The sequence below is a fragment of the Sorex fumeus genome, unplaced genomic scaffold (genome assembly GCF_029834395.1).
Source record: "Sorex fumeus unplaced genomic scaffold, SorFum_2.1 ptg000002l, whole genome shotgun sequence".
In the NCBI taxonomy this organism is placed as follows: domain Eukaryota; kingdom Metazoa; phylum Chordata; class Mammalia; order Eulipotyphla; family Soricidae; genus Sorex; species Sorex fumeus.
Window position 1 is genome coordinate 67,942,773 of NW_026606059.1, and position 16,904 is coordinate 67,959,676.

General features: G+C 35.8%; 1 protein-coding gene across 2 annotated transcripts in view; it reads left to right on the forward strand.

Annotated features, from left to right (window-relative positions):
• The window catches only part of CSMD3 (CUB and Sushi multiple domains 3), a 1,250,820-nt gene that overhangs the window by 178,967 nt on the left and 1,054,949 nt on the right, over positions 1–16,904 (forward strand). For both annotated transcript variants that reach the window (XM_056128239.1, XM_056128292.1), the window contains exon 3: positions 9,688–9,800. In XM_056128239.1, the coding sequence (XP_055984214.1) occupies positions 9,688–9,800 (113 nt within the window). The remainder of the gene's footprint in view (positions 1–9,687; positions 9,801–16,904) is intronic.

The window sequence follows — 16,904 nt, forward strand, 5'->3', positions numbered from 1 at the left end:
TTCCTTAGTTAAGCTGATTCCTAGGTACTTGATTTTCTGGGGCACAATTGTGAACAGGATTGTTCTTTTCATGTTGCTTTCTTCTCTCTCACTGTTTGTGTATAGGAAAGCCATAGACTTTTGGGTATTGATTTTATAGCCTGCCACTTTACTATACGAGTCTATTGTTTCTAGGAGTTTTTTGGTGGAGGTTATTGGGTTCTCTACGTATAGTATCATATCATCTGCGAATAGTTAGAGCTTGATTTCTTCCTTTCCTACCTGAATGCCCTTAATATCTTTTTCTTGCCTAATCGCTATTGCAAGTACTTCCAGTACTATATTGAGCAGCAGTGGAGATAGTGGGCATCCTTGTCTCATCCCTGATCTTAGAGGGAAGGCTCTCAGTTTTTCCCCATTGAGGATGATGCTTGCTGTAGGCTTGTGGTAGATGGCTTTAATTATGTTGAGGAAGGTCCCCTCTATACCCATTTTGGCTAGGGTTTTCATCATAAAGGGTTGCTGGATCTTGTCAAATGCTTTCTCTGCATCTATTGATATAATCATATGCTTTTTATCTTTTCTATTGTTGATATGATGGATTATGTTGATTGATTTCCGAATGTTAAACCATCCTTGCATCCCTGGGATGAATCCTACTTGGTCATGGTATATGATCTTTTTGATGAGTAGTTGGATTTTTATGGAATTAAAAAGCTCATAGTTTTATTCTTGTTTTCAGTTATCATATATTATTTCAAATTGTAATAAACTATTATTATGATTCCCATTATATTTCATTAAATCAGCAAAATTCTACAGCTATGTGAGTTTCTTCAAGAAATAGTGATGAGGTAGTGATAGGTAGTAAAGCAGATAGCTCACTTTCTTTGCGTGTAGCCAACTTGGGTTTAATTCTGGCATCCCATGTGGTTCCCTGAGCACTGCCAGGATTGAATCCTGAGTACTGCAGAGCCAGGATTAAGCCATTAGCATCACCAGGTGTTGCCTCCCAACCAAAAATAAATAAATATAATAATAATGATGTTATTTGAAGTGTAGTAAAAAATGATTTCAAAATTCTTTTGAAGGTCATTTACATTATACTAAGTTAATGTCTTGTATATTTAATACCAGGGAAAATTTGATAGTTGTATCTATCATAAGATTCGTAATCATTTCTCAAATATTTATCATGTTATTTGTTAAATATTATCAAATTTTATCAAAAATATCAGATCTTTGCTTTAAAATATGTTGTCTTTCTAACTTTCCCCTCAACATACATTAAGAATTCAGGTTTTTCCATTGGGACGGAACCTTGCATTCAGACAGGTAGTTTGTGAAGAGACGAGCCAGTGTCTTGACGAATACTGGCGGCAAATTCTTTAGGTGTTTGGGTCTGATCTTGTCTGGACCTGGTGCTGTATGCTTCTTTAGCTATGAAATGGCTTGTCATATTTTGGAAGGGAGAACATTGGGAACGAACATATCCATCCTGCGGAATTTGGTATGTGGGCAGGTGAACGTGGCTATCAAAGAGCTCTGAGTAGAAGTTGCAGATAATTTTCTCCATTGCCCTTCTGGAAGATGTGATAGATTCATCAGGACCTATGGATGGATCAAAAAGGAGAAAATTAACAACGGAGGGCAAACATCTTGGTCTGTAGTTGGCGAAGTACAGGCAAGCATTGTGAATACTTTTCCTAGCTTCTGCCGCATAGGCCAACACTGCTGCTCTTCTCTTTTTGAGGTCTTCCTTTATCTATTCTCTGCACAGCTTTTCGAGCTCGGATGTTAGCTTGTGATTGCCAGAGGCTTGCGCCAAACCATGTTGGTGAATGAGTTTGAGAGTTTCTGAGGACAGGCATCTGTTTGTGGCTTTCCACTCTCGGCATTCCTCAAGCAGTCATGGAGGTGCTGAACCAGTCGATCATATTCCTCTTCGATGTTGTCAATGACGGCACCTTCCCACACTGACGCAATAGTTCCAAAGAGCTCCCATTTGCTGGTCATTCTGGGAATTCTTTTCTTAAACTTTGCATTCCTTTCTCCCTGCTCTGTGAAGTAAAATTTTGCATGAAGAAGATGGTGTTCCAATCCCGTTTGGAATTTTGGGACAACAGCGACACTGGTGAGGCAAAACCGTCGATTGAATATGATGTGGTCAATTTTGTTGTGGAACTGTCCACCAGGAGACTTCCATGTACAATGTTTAGATTCGGCCTGCTGGAACTGCAAGTTACATGAATGGTCTTGATTGACATAATGAACTCAGTCTCTCACCCTGTTCTTTCCACTCTAGGCTGTGGGTCTTGATGAGGAATATTCGGCCAATTTTCTCGGTCCTATCTTGGCATTAAAATTACCGACAATGTTCTCTCTAGAGCAGCCTAGATATAATAAGGATTACCAGGGAGCTGCTTCTGGGAAATAGTTGGGGATCTACGTTGTGCTGGGTATGAAACCTGAGTCAGCCACGTTCAAGGTGTTACATCTTATCCTCTGCACCATCTCTCCAGCCCCAGAATGTCTGATCCTTAACGACTCTTACTGAATGTGGTGTTAGCTATGATATCGTGCTGCTTTAATGGAAAATGAAATCATGTTGTTTTCTGCAACAGGGATAAAACAGGAAGGTGCCCCCTATCTGCCCCCTCCCCCCAAAAAAACAGAGGTTGCTTGCCTACATTTCTATATAGCTCTATAATATTCATAATCATAAACTTCTGTGATTGAGGCTGTCTTCTGACTGGGTTTCCTTCTTCTGTTTCCCCTGCCCTACTTATCATTATCCTCCTAATCTGTGTCATGGTGTCATGAGTCCTGTGGATGAAATGACCACTTGTGAACCCCTTGGAAAAATTTTGGGTTCAGTAGGAAAAGTACACTGATGACAAGACTGGTGTTGGAAGATTATATGACTAAAACCCAATCATGAACTATTTTGTAACTTTGTATCTGACTGTGATTCAATAAAAATAAATAAGTAAATAAAATGTAAAAAGAAAAAAAAAAACCCTGGATTGTTTTCACTGACTGAAAAACAGTGATATACATAATTGCCTTAGTCTTTATATATACAGATATCTGTATTTCGGGCCATCTATGTAATTCGGGGGTGTGTCAATACCCAGCAGAATTTAGGGTTTACTCCGGGTTCTGTGCTCAGGAATTGCTCTGGGCGGGGCTCAGAGAACCATATGCAGTGCTAAGGATCAGATCTGGGTTGGCTGTGTTCAAGGCTAGCACCTTTACACATTTTTCTACTGCACTGTCCCTATCTTAGTAATTTGGTTTCTACTTAGTACAAGTTCCTACCATTGTGAATTTGTCTTCCTCAGAGAAATTTTATTAGGTGTGTGTAAATATATATAGATAGATGCAGTGTATCATTTATAAAAATTAGGTATATATACAACTTTTATCGTATATAATCTTTGAACGAATTTTTTATTAAGTCAAATGGTCGTATTTCCCTTAAACATTATAATTGCTGACATCTTTCCATAACCATGAGTTATTTTACTGTGCCTCATACATTCCAATATCAATGGCATATGCATTATCTATTCTGCAGTATAGTGATTACTTTGAATCTGTGCTTGTTCTTACGGCTTATTCATTGATTTTGAAATCAACTGTGATTAAGCAGGTTAATAGCCTGTTTCACCAGAGAATTTCTCAAATCAGCTGAATCATTTTTAAGACTGGTTTAGCCACAGTAAAACATTACAATAATTCATATCCAAAAATCTGACTGTGAATAATTAGAAATTTCTATAAGAATGTTAAATTTATAATACAATATTTTTCAGCAGCAGTGTTACAGAATCAAAGGCAATGGATTTTCATAAAACCGATGAAACTAAAAATTATTTCTTTAGTTCAGAAAATCTAGTAGACCATTATATATGACTTCTGTTAGTGAGGAATCACAAATCCTTGAGTTTTAGTAATACTGCTAGTTCTTATTTCTATTCCTATTATTTTATTTTGGAATCACATCCAGCATGCTCATGTTTTATTCCTGGCTCTTTACTCAGAGATCACTCCCTGCAGTGCCTATGGGACCATATCTGGTGCCAGGATTTGAACCAGGATCTGTTTTGTGCAAGGCAAACACCTTATCCAATGTACCATCTCTCAGGCCCCACTAATTTTTATATTTTAAATTTATTTTTAGTTTTTATTTTAAACAAAGGTCTTCAATGTCCTGTGCCTACTCCCCATTTATTTATTTATTTATTTTTATTTATTTTTAAAATTTTATTGATTCACCATAAGATACAGTTACAAGCTTCCATGTCCAAGTTATAGTCACACAATGATCAAACACCCATCCCTCCACCAGTGCACATTCCCCACCACCAATATCCACAGTATTCCCCCACATTTCTCACCCTTCCACTGCCTCCATGGAAGACAATATTCCCCATACTCTCTCTCTACTTTTGGGAATTATGGTTTGCAATGCAGATACTGAGAGGTTATCATATTTGGTCCTTTATCTACTTTCAGCACACATCTCCCATCCCTACAGGTTCCTATAACCATCATTTTCCCAATGACCCCTTCTCTATTCCAGTCATCCTCTCCCTGCCTGCTCATGAGGCAGGCTTCCAAATACGGAGCAATCTTCCTGATCCTTCTATCTACTGTCCTTAGGTGTCAGTCTTGTGTTATTTTATTCCACAAATGAGTGCAGTCCTTCTATATCTGTCCCTTTCTTTCTGATTCATTTCACATAGCATTATACTCTCCATGTCTATCCACTTACTAGAAAATTTCACGACTTCATCTCTCCTAACAACTGCATAGTATTCCGTTGTGTAGATTTCTTAAACCAGTTTCTTAAACCAGTCATCTGTTCTCGGGCACTTGGGTTGTTTCCAGATTTTGGCTATTGTGAGCAGTATGCAATGAACATATAGGTACAGATGTCATTTCTACTGTGCTTTTTTGCACCCTCGGGATATATTCCCAGAAATGGTATTGTGGGGTCATATGGAGTACTCTGGGTTCTCTTTAGATCATATAAGTCATTCTTTTTCTGTTCATTTTTTGGCTACACCCATTCCCCAAAACAGCAGTGCTCAGCCTTAATCATGATGGGCTTGGAGGACCATATGGGGTGCAGGGATTCAACCAGGGTTGACCTCATGCAAGACATGTATCCTACCTGCTGTATTATCTCTCGAGGCTACATACATTCTTTTAAAAATAAGGTTTTAAAAGTTACAATCAATTATAATAGAAACATTATATTCAAGTATATTACTTCAAAATTATTTTGATTGCGTTCTTAAAAATTATTAAGATCTAAGCATTCTTGAGACCAGAGAAATTAGATTTTGTGCTCTCCCCAAAATCTAATCATTCTTTATAATTAAGTCTTCCAGAATTAATATCATTGCACTGCTAGAGGTTAATAACCTTAGTTAGATAACAGGTATCATTCTTATCTATCAGTTCAAATACTTTAAGTGTTTCTATTACATTTGCTGCAAAATGGCACATTAAATAAATTCATAAGTGAGTAACCTATTATTTAAGCAGCATATGCATTGACATATTAAGTTTCCTTCATGTAATTTAAATTTCTTTCAATTTCAACTATCAGTTAATCAGGTATGATTAATTTTCCATATTAATCATTATTATGAAGTTAAAAGCTAATTAATTAACTCTGTAAATAATTAATCATTGTTACCTAAAACATCATTAATGTGCTAAATTTCTTCTTAGAGGAAGCAGAGGTTTTCAACTGGCAGATTGAGGGTGAGTTAGGGGCAGCTATCTTGTATGCAGAGTTTGGATTTTCATGGTCAAGTTTCTCCTGAACACTCTGTGTGGCACGGGTGGCTCCAGTTCTGATGACCTTAATTTCAATGGCTTTAGAATTACAACACATTCCTTATCAGTCTTAATTACTTATTATCTACTCAAAATATTTTATTATTAAGAAATTTATATGGCGATGATAGAGAAGCAAAGATTAATTGATATATTTTGTCTTCGTAAAAATTATTTCCATAACGCGCCCCATCTCGTCTGATCTCGGAAGCTAAGCAGGGTCGGGCCTGGTTAGTACTTGGATAATGTGAATAATATTATAAAAAGAAAAACTTTGGTGTTCTAAGGTCTAAGTTTACATCTGCTCTATTGCCTACCATCTGCCTGCATTTTAATAAGTTCTCATCTTTTTTCAACTGTGTATCTTCAACAGTAAGGAAAATAAATATTCTAATAAACTTTTGAAAGACTGCAAAAAAGTCAAATGCTATTCAACTTTATCTTGCATCAGTGTGAAATAAATTGGTTGATAATATAACATAATATGTTCACAATATATAATAGATTCCTTCATATCTCAATAAAAACCATTCTATCATAATTATCCTTATCCTGATGAGTATGGTTTTATAAAATGTAAGTAAATATTAACTTAAGTGAAATTTATGTTACAATTTATAACTTATAGATATAAAATATATTTGCATAACATAAAAACAAGTTTTAAATTTATGTTTTATGTCCTAAGATACTTTGAGTTTATATGAATAAAAATGCATATTCCCCTTAACTTTTGTGGCTTCCTGACTAAGCGTATCCATGTAGGCTATCTGAATTGTATTGACCACTGGAGTTTCTTTATACTCTTACGGTTCCTGCAAATACTGTCAAGAACACAATTTGGTGATTATAAAAGACATTTTTCCTGATAGCATCCACATTCTCCTACTCCCCTAGTTTATCAATTTAGTAGTTACTTATTAATGTCTTTTTCATGCTATATACTGTATAAAGTGCTCATAATAAATTAGTGATTTACAAACACTAATTTCATCTTAATGTCACTGTCACTATTCTCCCATTGTTCATCAATTTGCTCGAGTGGGCCCAGTGACATCTCCATTGTGAGGCTTGTTACTGTGTTTGGCATATCAAATATGTCACGAGTAGCTTGCCAGGCTTTGCTGTCTGGGCGAAATACTCTTGGTAGCTTGCAGGGCTTTCCAAGAGGGGAGGAGGAATCAAACCCGAGTTGGCCGTGTCAGCTGTGTGCAAGGCAAACTCCCTACCTGCTGTGCTATTGCTCCAGTCCTTAATGTTCAGGGGATAAAAAGATATGTTTCATATACAAGTAATTGTATAAATATTATATAAAAAATGAATTTTCACAAAGAAAAGACAGTAATGAGATTCATATCGAAAAGAGTATTTTCAAGTCAATCAAGCAATGTATTATAGGAAGGAGTAAAGCAAGTCACTGCAAATTCTCATATTCTACAACTATAAAAATAAGTTAAAAATACATTATCACACATTTAGTGAAATAAAATAGAAAAATAAATTTATTATACAACATGCCACTACATGTTGATTATGTAATAATCACTGCAGGAGATTAGATTGTTAAAAGAGAAAAATACGTTTACATTTTCTTAATCATTAAGATAGTTTTATGTAAAGATACATAAAATATTGTCTTTAATATTGGATTGTTATTAATTTTGGAATGAATATAAATATGAGAATTCATATAAATTAATTTCACTTCCATATTTCAACAACAATTAACTGGTGTGGTTTGAAATAATGTATTGCAACATTTTCATTAGTTGTCATTTTGTAGTATCTTTAATTGAATACCCCACCAGAATACTCTGTTCCATTATCATATTATGTGAAGCCAGTGTTCTATATATCTGTCAGTCAAAATCATCAGAATGGAAAGAAGAATGGATGAATCTGATTATAGGGGTTAATTTTATTGTATAGGACAGGATTAGAATTTTAGTGGTAAGCTTACGTCCCATTTATAGGCTGATAAATAATGATGCACAGATGAATCTTAAGATGTTATAATGCAAAATTACTTCACACAAATTATTTAAAAATATACTTTAGCATCAGAGAAACTAAATCATGTCAGGTGCTCAACTTGAACATGGTCAAGTAGATTGGATCCTTGCTACCATATATGGTCTCCCACACACCAGTAGGAATGGTTTCTGAGCACAGAGGAGTAAACACTTAGCATAACCAAGTGTGGTCCACTCCCAGACCCCCTATAAAACAAGAAATAGAAGGAAATCCATCTGGTTTCTATTAGTACACACAAATAAAAATAAATGCAGAAGTAAAACATAAAGCATGCTTTCTACTCTTTCATTTAAAATTCATCTTTAAAATGTTCATGATACATGTAATATAATAAATGGACATTTAAAATTTTCTGTCCTAATAAAAAATAGTTATATATATGGATCAATCCACTCCACTAAAATTTTTGGAATTCTCAATAATATTATAGTCTAAATAAGCCTAAAGCAAACTGATTTACTGTGTATAGCAATGAAAACAGCAATTCCAGTATAGATTCATTTGACTGTATCACTGTCATCCAGTTGATTGTTGAATTACTTGAGTGGGCACCAGTAACGTCCCTATTTCTCCCAGCCCTGAGATTTTAGCAGCCTTTTCTTACTCATCTTTTTCCAACAATTGGAGGCTCGTTCAGGGTCAGGGGAATGAGACCTGTTGTCATCACTGTGTTTGGCATATTGGATACACCACGGGGAGCTTGCCAGGCTCTGCTGTGTGGGTGGGATACTCTTGGTAGCTTGCCGGGCTCTCTGAGAGGCATCTATTTATATATTTTTCTCTATGATTTGTTGCCTATCTGAGCCCCATTAGATATGGTATAGTAATTGTGGAAAATGTGTAGGAAGTGTCTTATAATGTGTTGCACAGCTGCTCAGTCCCAGAAAGTGGCCTGGAACATGGTGGTGGTTCAGTGGTGGAGGGTGGCTGCCGGGGCTGGGTCCCTTGGGGTGAATAGGGCTCTCATCTGCCTCACAGTCTGGCATAGAGTTTGGTGGCTTGGTTCTTGTCACCCTTTGGTGACAGGAAGGAATTGAACTCAGGATGGGTACATGAGGGCATGCACCCTAACTGCTGTCTGATCTCCCAGCCCAATTTTATTCTTTCTTTTAATTTTAATATTTTGGTTTAGAAAAAGTGTACATTATAGAGCACCATTCAGATTAATAAGACTAATAAATTTTAATATGTTATTAACAAAATTAACAACATACCGTGGGTAAATAAAAAGTAAATATTTGATATGTAAATATATGCTACATTAACCCCAAAGTAATTTTCAGTAATTAATCTTTATGAAAATTTCTATTAGAGTCAAAATTATCTCCTCATTTTTAAACATTTCATTTTCCCAGTTTCACTTTTGCATAAAATTTCAATTTTAAATTTTAGTTTTTTCCATAATGTATATGTAATCTGTATATGAATCTGGAAAGCAATCTGAGTTATTTCCAAATTTGAATTGATACAACTCAATGGCATAAACATTCACATTTAAACAACCCACAACTAATTTTCCAAAATATAAATTAATATTTTTCAGTAAGATACTACATGTGATAGTCATGAATAACATTTATGTGCAATTTATATCCACACTTAAGTGCATATATTTATTCATAACATATCCTTATATAAGTACATATTTGAGACTTATAGTAAATTTTATGAGTACAATAATTTTATTTATATAATAATACATGTAAATATAAGCACACATATACACATTCTCATAAAATGTGGAGTTGATAAAAATAACTTACAATGAAACTATGTTAGATAAGGTGCCAATTACTAACAATTCTTTCATGTTTCTAGGTTAACAGGATTCCATCTGCCACCACCAGTGACAAGTACCAAATCTGTATTCTCCCTACGTTTGACCAGTGATTTTGCAGTTAGTGCTCATGGTTTTAAAGTATATTATGAAGGTAAGTCATGGTAGTATCATAGAACTGTTTCCCAGTTCAGTATAATCCAAGCAGAATGTTTAAGGGTAAAAATGGAGGAAATAACAGGAGGGGGAAATGCAGTCCCATTATTGATACTAATTTTTTTCCAGAGATTAATCTTTCTATAAATCATTAATACATAATAAATGCTCCAACTAATGGACTTTAATGTTTAATTGCAGTGAGTCTAGAAGGAGGCGAATCTCTCTCTTAAACCTTCTTAGGAGATGTGACTGTGAAACTACTATAGGTTTGAAATTACCAGGTGGAAACCAGTGAGAGAGTAAAATGAAAGTATCTGGTATGATATCTAGGCATCATTTATTCCACCCTATTCTCCTCTGTGCCTTTAGTCTCCTTGTGAGTGAATTAATTCTCTTTCTCCTCTGCAAATTGAAAGCAAGAGTAACAATCCCATAAGAAATAAGAGCTGAGGCAGGGCAATGACACGAAGCTCATGATGGAGTATGTCTCTATACACGGAGCCCTGAGTTTATAGCCAGCAGCCTGTGGACTGAACACTGCACCAGAGTAGTTCCTAAGTACTACAGTATTTGGCCTCTAAAGAAAACAGAAACAAAGAGAAAACCAGTGGGTGACATCTTGGCACATTCCTGAACTAACCTTGTTTTGGTCCTACAGCTTCATAAATGACCACGAAATGAGGTTTTTATCTGTATGTTTTGTACAAACTCACTTGGCGTTAAAACGTGAGTTAAACTTATTGGAGGACATTTATAAACTCTATTTGTCCTACATAGTAGGAGTTGTTTCTCATCAGAAGCGCTGTTCGATAATGGGGTGCTATGACAAACTCTATGGAAGGTGTTAAACATGTGTGAATATTTGTTTCCCACTTTAAATTGTGAAAAGAAACCCAGGATGGTAAAAATAAAGTATTGCTGCAGTTCAGCTGCGGCAAAGGATCAGGGCCCCTGAAGGTGGGCTGGTGGAGTTAGTGAAAGAACACAGTCTTCTTCAGATGCTGGAGGAGATCTGTTTTATTTCATATTATGTCTATATTTATATTCGTTTTCTATGTATGCATTTAACTTATGACTTAATTGCAGCAGGAGATGAGGCAAGAAGCTTTCTGTTTTGCTTGTTTATAGTGGTTGCACAGAATTAAAAATAAATCATGCAAGCGTTGCAGGCAGTGTTTACAAATACCACTCATAAATTGCATCAGATTAGCACAAAGGGTTCATTAGAAATTAATTTATATCTAATTATATTTTCAATAATATTATTTGTTCCATATCCTAGGATGCTTTTTAAGGCTTTCAGGATATCCAGGTCCCTTCCTTACTTCTTGTTAAAACTATAACCAACTCTTTCCCTACCAATGATTCCAGGTTCTAATTTGCCTTCTGAGATCAACCTTTTGTTTTATGTTTAGCAAACACCACCGTGGCCTCCTGAGCCTTATTTTCTGCCAAAGGTTCAATGTGTCATACATTTAGTCATTATGGTGGGCACTATACACCTCCTAATTCGGGGTCCATATGGGGCATTTTTAGTTTCTATTTTATCTTCCAGTTTCTTATTGCTTAACATATTGCTAGGTGTTTGTGTAAATGTTAATTCCTATTTCTGTAAGCCATCCATAGATTTCCTCACAGACCCATCTGGTTTATCCTGCCGTATATTTTGCAGGGCTGATGCTCAAACATCATTTTCCTGGAACATCCTAGACTAAATTTACAGATCATCCACAATGCACATATTATAAGTAAACCGATTCCAAGAATTGGTGGGGGGGGGGGCGATGTGGGGGTGAAGGAGACCGTTATCTTGTTCCAGGAACAAATATTTCTTGAATGTCCTTCCACCATGCATGGATCCTGTCACACTGCAGGGGTGGTAGACATGGCAAAGTATTCCTGAGAGTTTCAGATAAACGTCTACAGGTGTTCTTCCTTCTTTCTGTCATGCAACCACAAATTTTCTCTTAACTTCTGAACCAGACAGGTAGGGTGTTTGTCTTGCACACGGTCAATGTAGGTTAGATCCCCTGCATCTCCTGAACCTTACATGAGTCATCACTGAGTGCAGAGTCAGGGGCACATTCTAAGCCAATCCAGATGTAGTCACCCCCCCCCAAAGAAAACAAAGAGTTCCACCTTATTTAGGAAAGGTCCCATCCTACCTGACTGACAGGAATAGCATTTCAATTCTAGCTCATATCTTCAGCACCCTAGTCCTCAAGTCCCTCACATTAAATGAAAAATATTGTGATACAAAAATACACTAGCAAGTGCTCTTCCTTTCTAAAGCACACTATTTAAAATATGACATCTTTAAGGTATACGTCAAGAAAAATTTTGTGCAATTGAATCACTTGGTATAAAGATTGAAAGTTTGATTATGGGGATAGTTTTAACATTTCTTCTACTACTGCATTTCTTGCCAGAAAAGCCTTCTGTCAAATAATCATGTGGAAGGTTTTGCTCCCTTTTTTAATCTAAAAAAATGCAGCATTTCAAAAATTGCCACATTTTTGAACACCATTTTCTTCCTACCTGACATGCATCTGCTTTTTCTCTAGCATGAGACAATGCATATCTGAGATTTATTTTCCTCCACCATGATAGTATTAATCAGAGTTTTCTAAGGCACTTTCACAATAGTTGAATATTTTTAACTTGGCGACTTAATTCATAGTTCAAAACACCGCAAATACAAGCGTTTAATTTTAAGTGTAATTTTAGCAATGTTGAAGGAGTAATAAAATATTCTTTTCATTAAAGATCCTTATTAGAAAGGATCTGTTTATGTTAATAAACGTATACACATATTTTAAGTTTCTTTATCCTTTCAATAAGTACTAAGTAGACTGAAAATGTAATAACTTGGGAGATGAATTATGATGTTGCCAGGATTTCTGGTTTGACTGTCAACTTTCATGAATTATACTCAAAACTAGTTTACTAACTCCCATTGTTTCTACATATACAACATAAAATGTCTGTCTTTTCTGCTTCAGTGAAAATGGGTTCATATATCTTCATGACATTTAAATGTTTGTTTGGGAGGGCCTGACTTAAAATATAGTCAACTAAGCATCTAGGTAGTAGTGAGCGATTGGTGACCACATTGCAGAACATCTTCAAGAATTGATTTTTCATGGCCATTTTTCATCACATGCATATATTTTCTATAATATATAGTAATGACTGCAGATGTAGCAGCTGAAAACAATATGTGCATTCATATTCGGTACAGAAGAATTCCTAGTTGTATGTACTAGTCTTTACATAGTTTCACAAGGATGAAATTCAGTGTAAGCTAGTTAAGCTCTTTTTGTTTGATTTTTTTAAGGGAAGGTCACACCTGACAGTGCTCAGGTCATACTCGTTGCTTTGCATTAAGGGATCACTCTAAAAAGTGTTCAGTTGACTTATGAGATGATGGGTCTGCTGTGTACAAGGCAAGCACCCTTACCCACTGTACTACCAGTTCCTAAGCTCTTTTGTTTTAATGGTAATTTTGCGGGGGGGGGGGCATATTAGAAGAGTTCAGGTGTTTATTTATTTATTTTTGCTTTTTGGGTCACAACTGGTGATGCATAGGGGTCACTCCTGGCTCATGCACGCAAGAATTACTCCTGGCAATGTTCAGACCATATGGGATGCTGGGAGTCGAACCCGGGTCAACTGCATGCAAGGAAGATGCCCTATCCACTGTACTATCACTCCAGCCCCCTCAAGGGTTACTTTAAATCAGTTTTCATTAGCAGTTCTTGGCTGTGCATAGAGCACCATAATGAATGACAGGAAATAAACGCAGACCTCCTATGGGCAAAGCATTCAGGCTAGCTCTTTGAAGTAGTTCTTGGTTTCCTCTATGGACTCTTATCAGAATTCTTTGGTAAGAATATATTTGCTACTTTTTTATTTTTTTTGTGATGGGTGACAGGGGAGGGTGGGTTGGGTCACACTCAACAGTGCTCAGGGTTTACTCTGGTTTTGCACTCAGGGATCATTTCTGTGATGCTCAGGGGAACTTCTGGGGTGCCAGTGATCAAACCTGGCCCGTCAAATGCAAGGCAAGCACCCTACTTGCTATACTACCTCATAGGCCCAATACTGTATGTATTTCTAATGACCTTGCTTCCTTTCATTGGATTCTGCATCTGAAACCAACAATTGGCACTGAATCATTTTCTTGCATGGAGTTTTTCTGACTCCCCTTCTCAGGAAGCTTTCTATGCTCTTCATGTAGCACATATTTACCTTTGGCTAGAGCAATGTCTTGGGTTTTAAGGGCAAGTTGATTAAATTAGTTTCACTTATATACTAAAGTCTAATTTTCCTAAATCATTTATATTTGTCTCCAATTTTTTTCATCAGATATGCCTTATTTAGTTTCCAAGAAATTTTGGTTAGGGGTGAGGTCTTCATTTGTCCTACTTAGATGTGCAATACTACATGAAAAATAGCTGCAAGCTAACAATGGTGAATGATACTTTTGATAATATGTAGTGTATTGGGAAGTCTAAAACATTAAGTGTAAATTGTCAAGGTCCAGTCTCTATCGTCTCTGCATTTTGAATTGGTTTATAATTCTACTAATATTAAAAATACAACTCTGAACCCTAACCATGCTACAATAAGATTAAACTAATACTGTGGATAGTTCTAAGTGTAGAACTGATACTTCTCTCATTCCAAGCTGAAGATCAAAGTTTGCATTTAGTCATTTTCATGTTATATCCCTCCACATAATAATTTATAAGTTAATTTATTCATCCTTTAATTGTACATAAGAATATGCTTTAAGGTATCACTATTTGTTAGTGACATTTATATATTTATCCCTATTTTTCAAGTTGTTATACTGGACCATATGCATCAGAATATGTAAAATTTGCTAAAATGTAAAATAGCCTGATATTATAAGCATATCCTTAGATTTAAAGTGGATTCTTGGACTATGCATAGCTAATGCAATGTAAAATAATTTATTATCACATCACTCTGAGTTCTTTATACAATTTCTGTTTTATTTTTTATTGGAATTACTCTACTTCCACCTATTGATTTTAAAACTGTGAAAGATTATATTCCCATCTCATGAATTTTGATAATTTATAAACTATAAACCATTTATTGGAAATATATATCTTGTAATCTTCTTTTAAGTCAAGGCTGTGATTTGTCATATACCTGGGGAAAATTATACTCATTATTGTTCAGTTTTTTTTTATTTATTGAATCACTGTGGGAAAAGTTACAAAGCTTTCAGGTTTAAGTCTCGGTCATGCAAATATCAAACACATTTTTCTTTACCCATACTTATTTTTCACCACGAAGAACCCCAATAACTCCCCCCCAACACTCTCAGTGCCTGTGAGGCAGATGAATTCTAGTTGACACTCTATCTACTTTGATTAGATTCATTGTTTTGACAAAAGATGCACCATTGTTATTTGGAGTTTACACCCCCAAATCAGACATGCTGAGAAGGCATTGTGAAATAATTTGTTTCCTACACCTGGTCACAAAAATCAAATGCTGTCGTGGCTGCGCGATTTGGGATTTCTGGTATTTTACTTATTAAGCCTGGAAGTATTTCTGCTGAGAGTCAGATAATTATGAGATTGGTTTCTGTGCTCTGGAGCCATGGCCATGCCGGAGTGCCGCTCGTGGGGGGCAACTCCTGACCTCGGTAGGGCGTGAAGGACGAGTCGGGAATGCCCCCCTTCCCATGAGGTTTCAGTCGCCCCATCACGACCAGCTCATACCTGACTTTCTATAAATCTCCGAAGTAGCTGTCATCTTTCTTTCCATATTGTTCAGTTTTATCAATCTTTTTGTGAGGGTTTACAATTTATAATCAAGTTATGCTCCTGACATGAGATTTGGATTGTAGCAAGAGAAATTTGTCATAAAATTGTATATCATAAATAGCTAACCACAAATGATTATGTTTCTAAAATAAGTCATTTAATCTTCATTTTAAATAAACTTATGAATAAAGTAGACTTCTATATGTTTAAATAAAATAGATATAAAATACATAGTGGACACATTGTCCTTTGATTCCTAATAATGTTTATATTATTTACCTTTAGTTTTACATAGAGTCAGTGTAGGTAGATATTGAAACATTCTAATCCTAAAACAAATTTCTAGAAAAATCCAGGAGTGTCTTCTCTCCCTTTTATAAATAGCTTGAAGTGTTGAAAATCCTCCCCCAGAGAATGATACAAATCAATCTTTTCCTTCAAAATGGACTTAAAAGGCATAGTGTTAACAATGAGTATGTGGATTTTACTGGGTATAAATAAAGAATTTCTTTTAGGTTGTTTTTCATTTATTATCCCAGAAGATGTAAAATATATTCGCAGTAACTAGGGCACAAATTCAATATTAGTATCGACATTTTTCTGAGGGCAAGCACATGCATCTGTGCTCGGGAATTCTGATGTTGCAGGGATGAAATCTGGGACGTATTCGATTCCTGTATTGGGCCCTCTGAACCACCTCCTCAGCTCTCTATGATTGCTTCTTTTTTCTAGTTTGGAGTATCATTTTAAAACATCTACTTCAGCATGGTGTAGTAAACACGAAATCTACAACTACCAGGCTCTTGATCCTTGTTCCTCACCAGTATTTGCTTCAACTTATGAGTCACAAGAATATAAATTCATTTTCTATATTTATTATGCTAAACAATTCTGTCTTTTCTTTCTTCTCAGAACCTTCTGTACATACATCTGCAGTCTACTTACTCCATATCCTTTCAAATTTTATATAGTTCCCTCTCACCTCCAGGAATTCATTTATAGAATAAAAGTTCAACACTGCTCAGTGCACTTTCTCTGTGTTCACATAACTATACATCTTTTTAAAATACTAAACATATAAATTGCTTTTACATCTTTTAATTTTTTTCTCGATTTGGGGGACCATATCCAGTGATGCTCAGTGAGGGTTACTCTTGGCCCTGCACACTTCTGTTGGTGCTGGTGCTCAGGTGATAGAATACAGGTCGACCCTCACCACTATACTATCTCTCCAGACCCTGGATCTACCTTCTTTACTTCCTTGGAGGACTTGCTATATGAATCATTTAAAA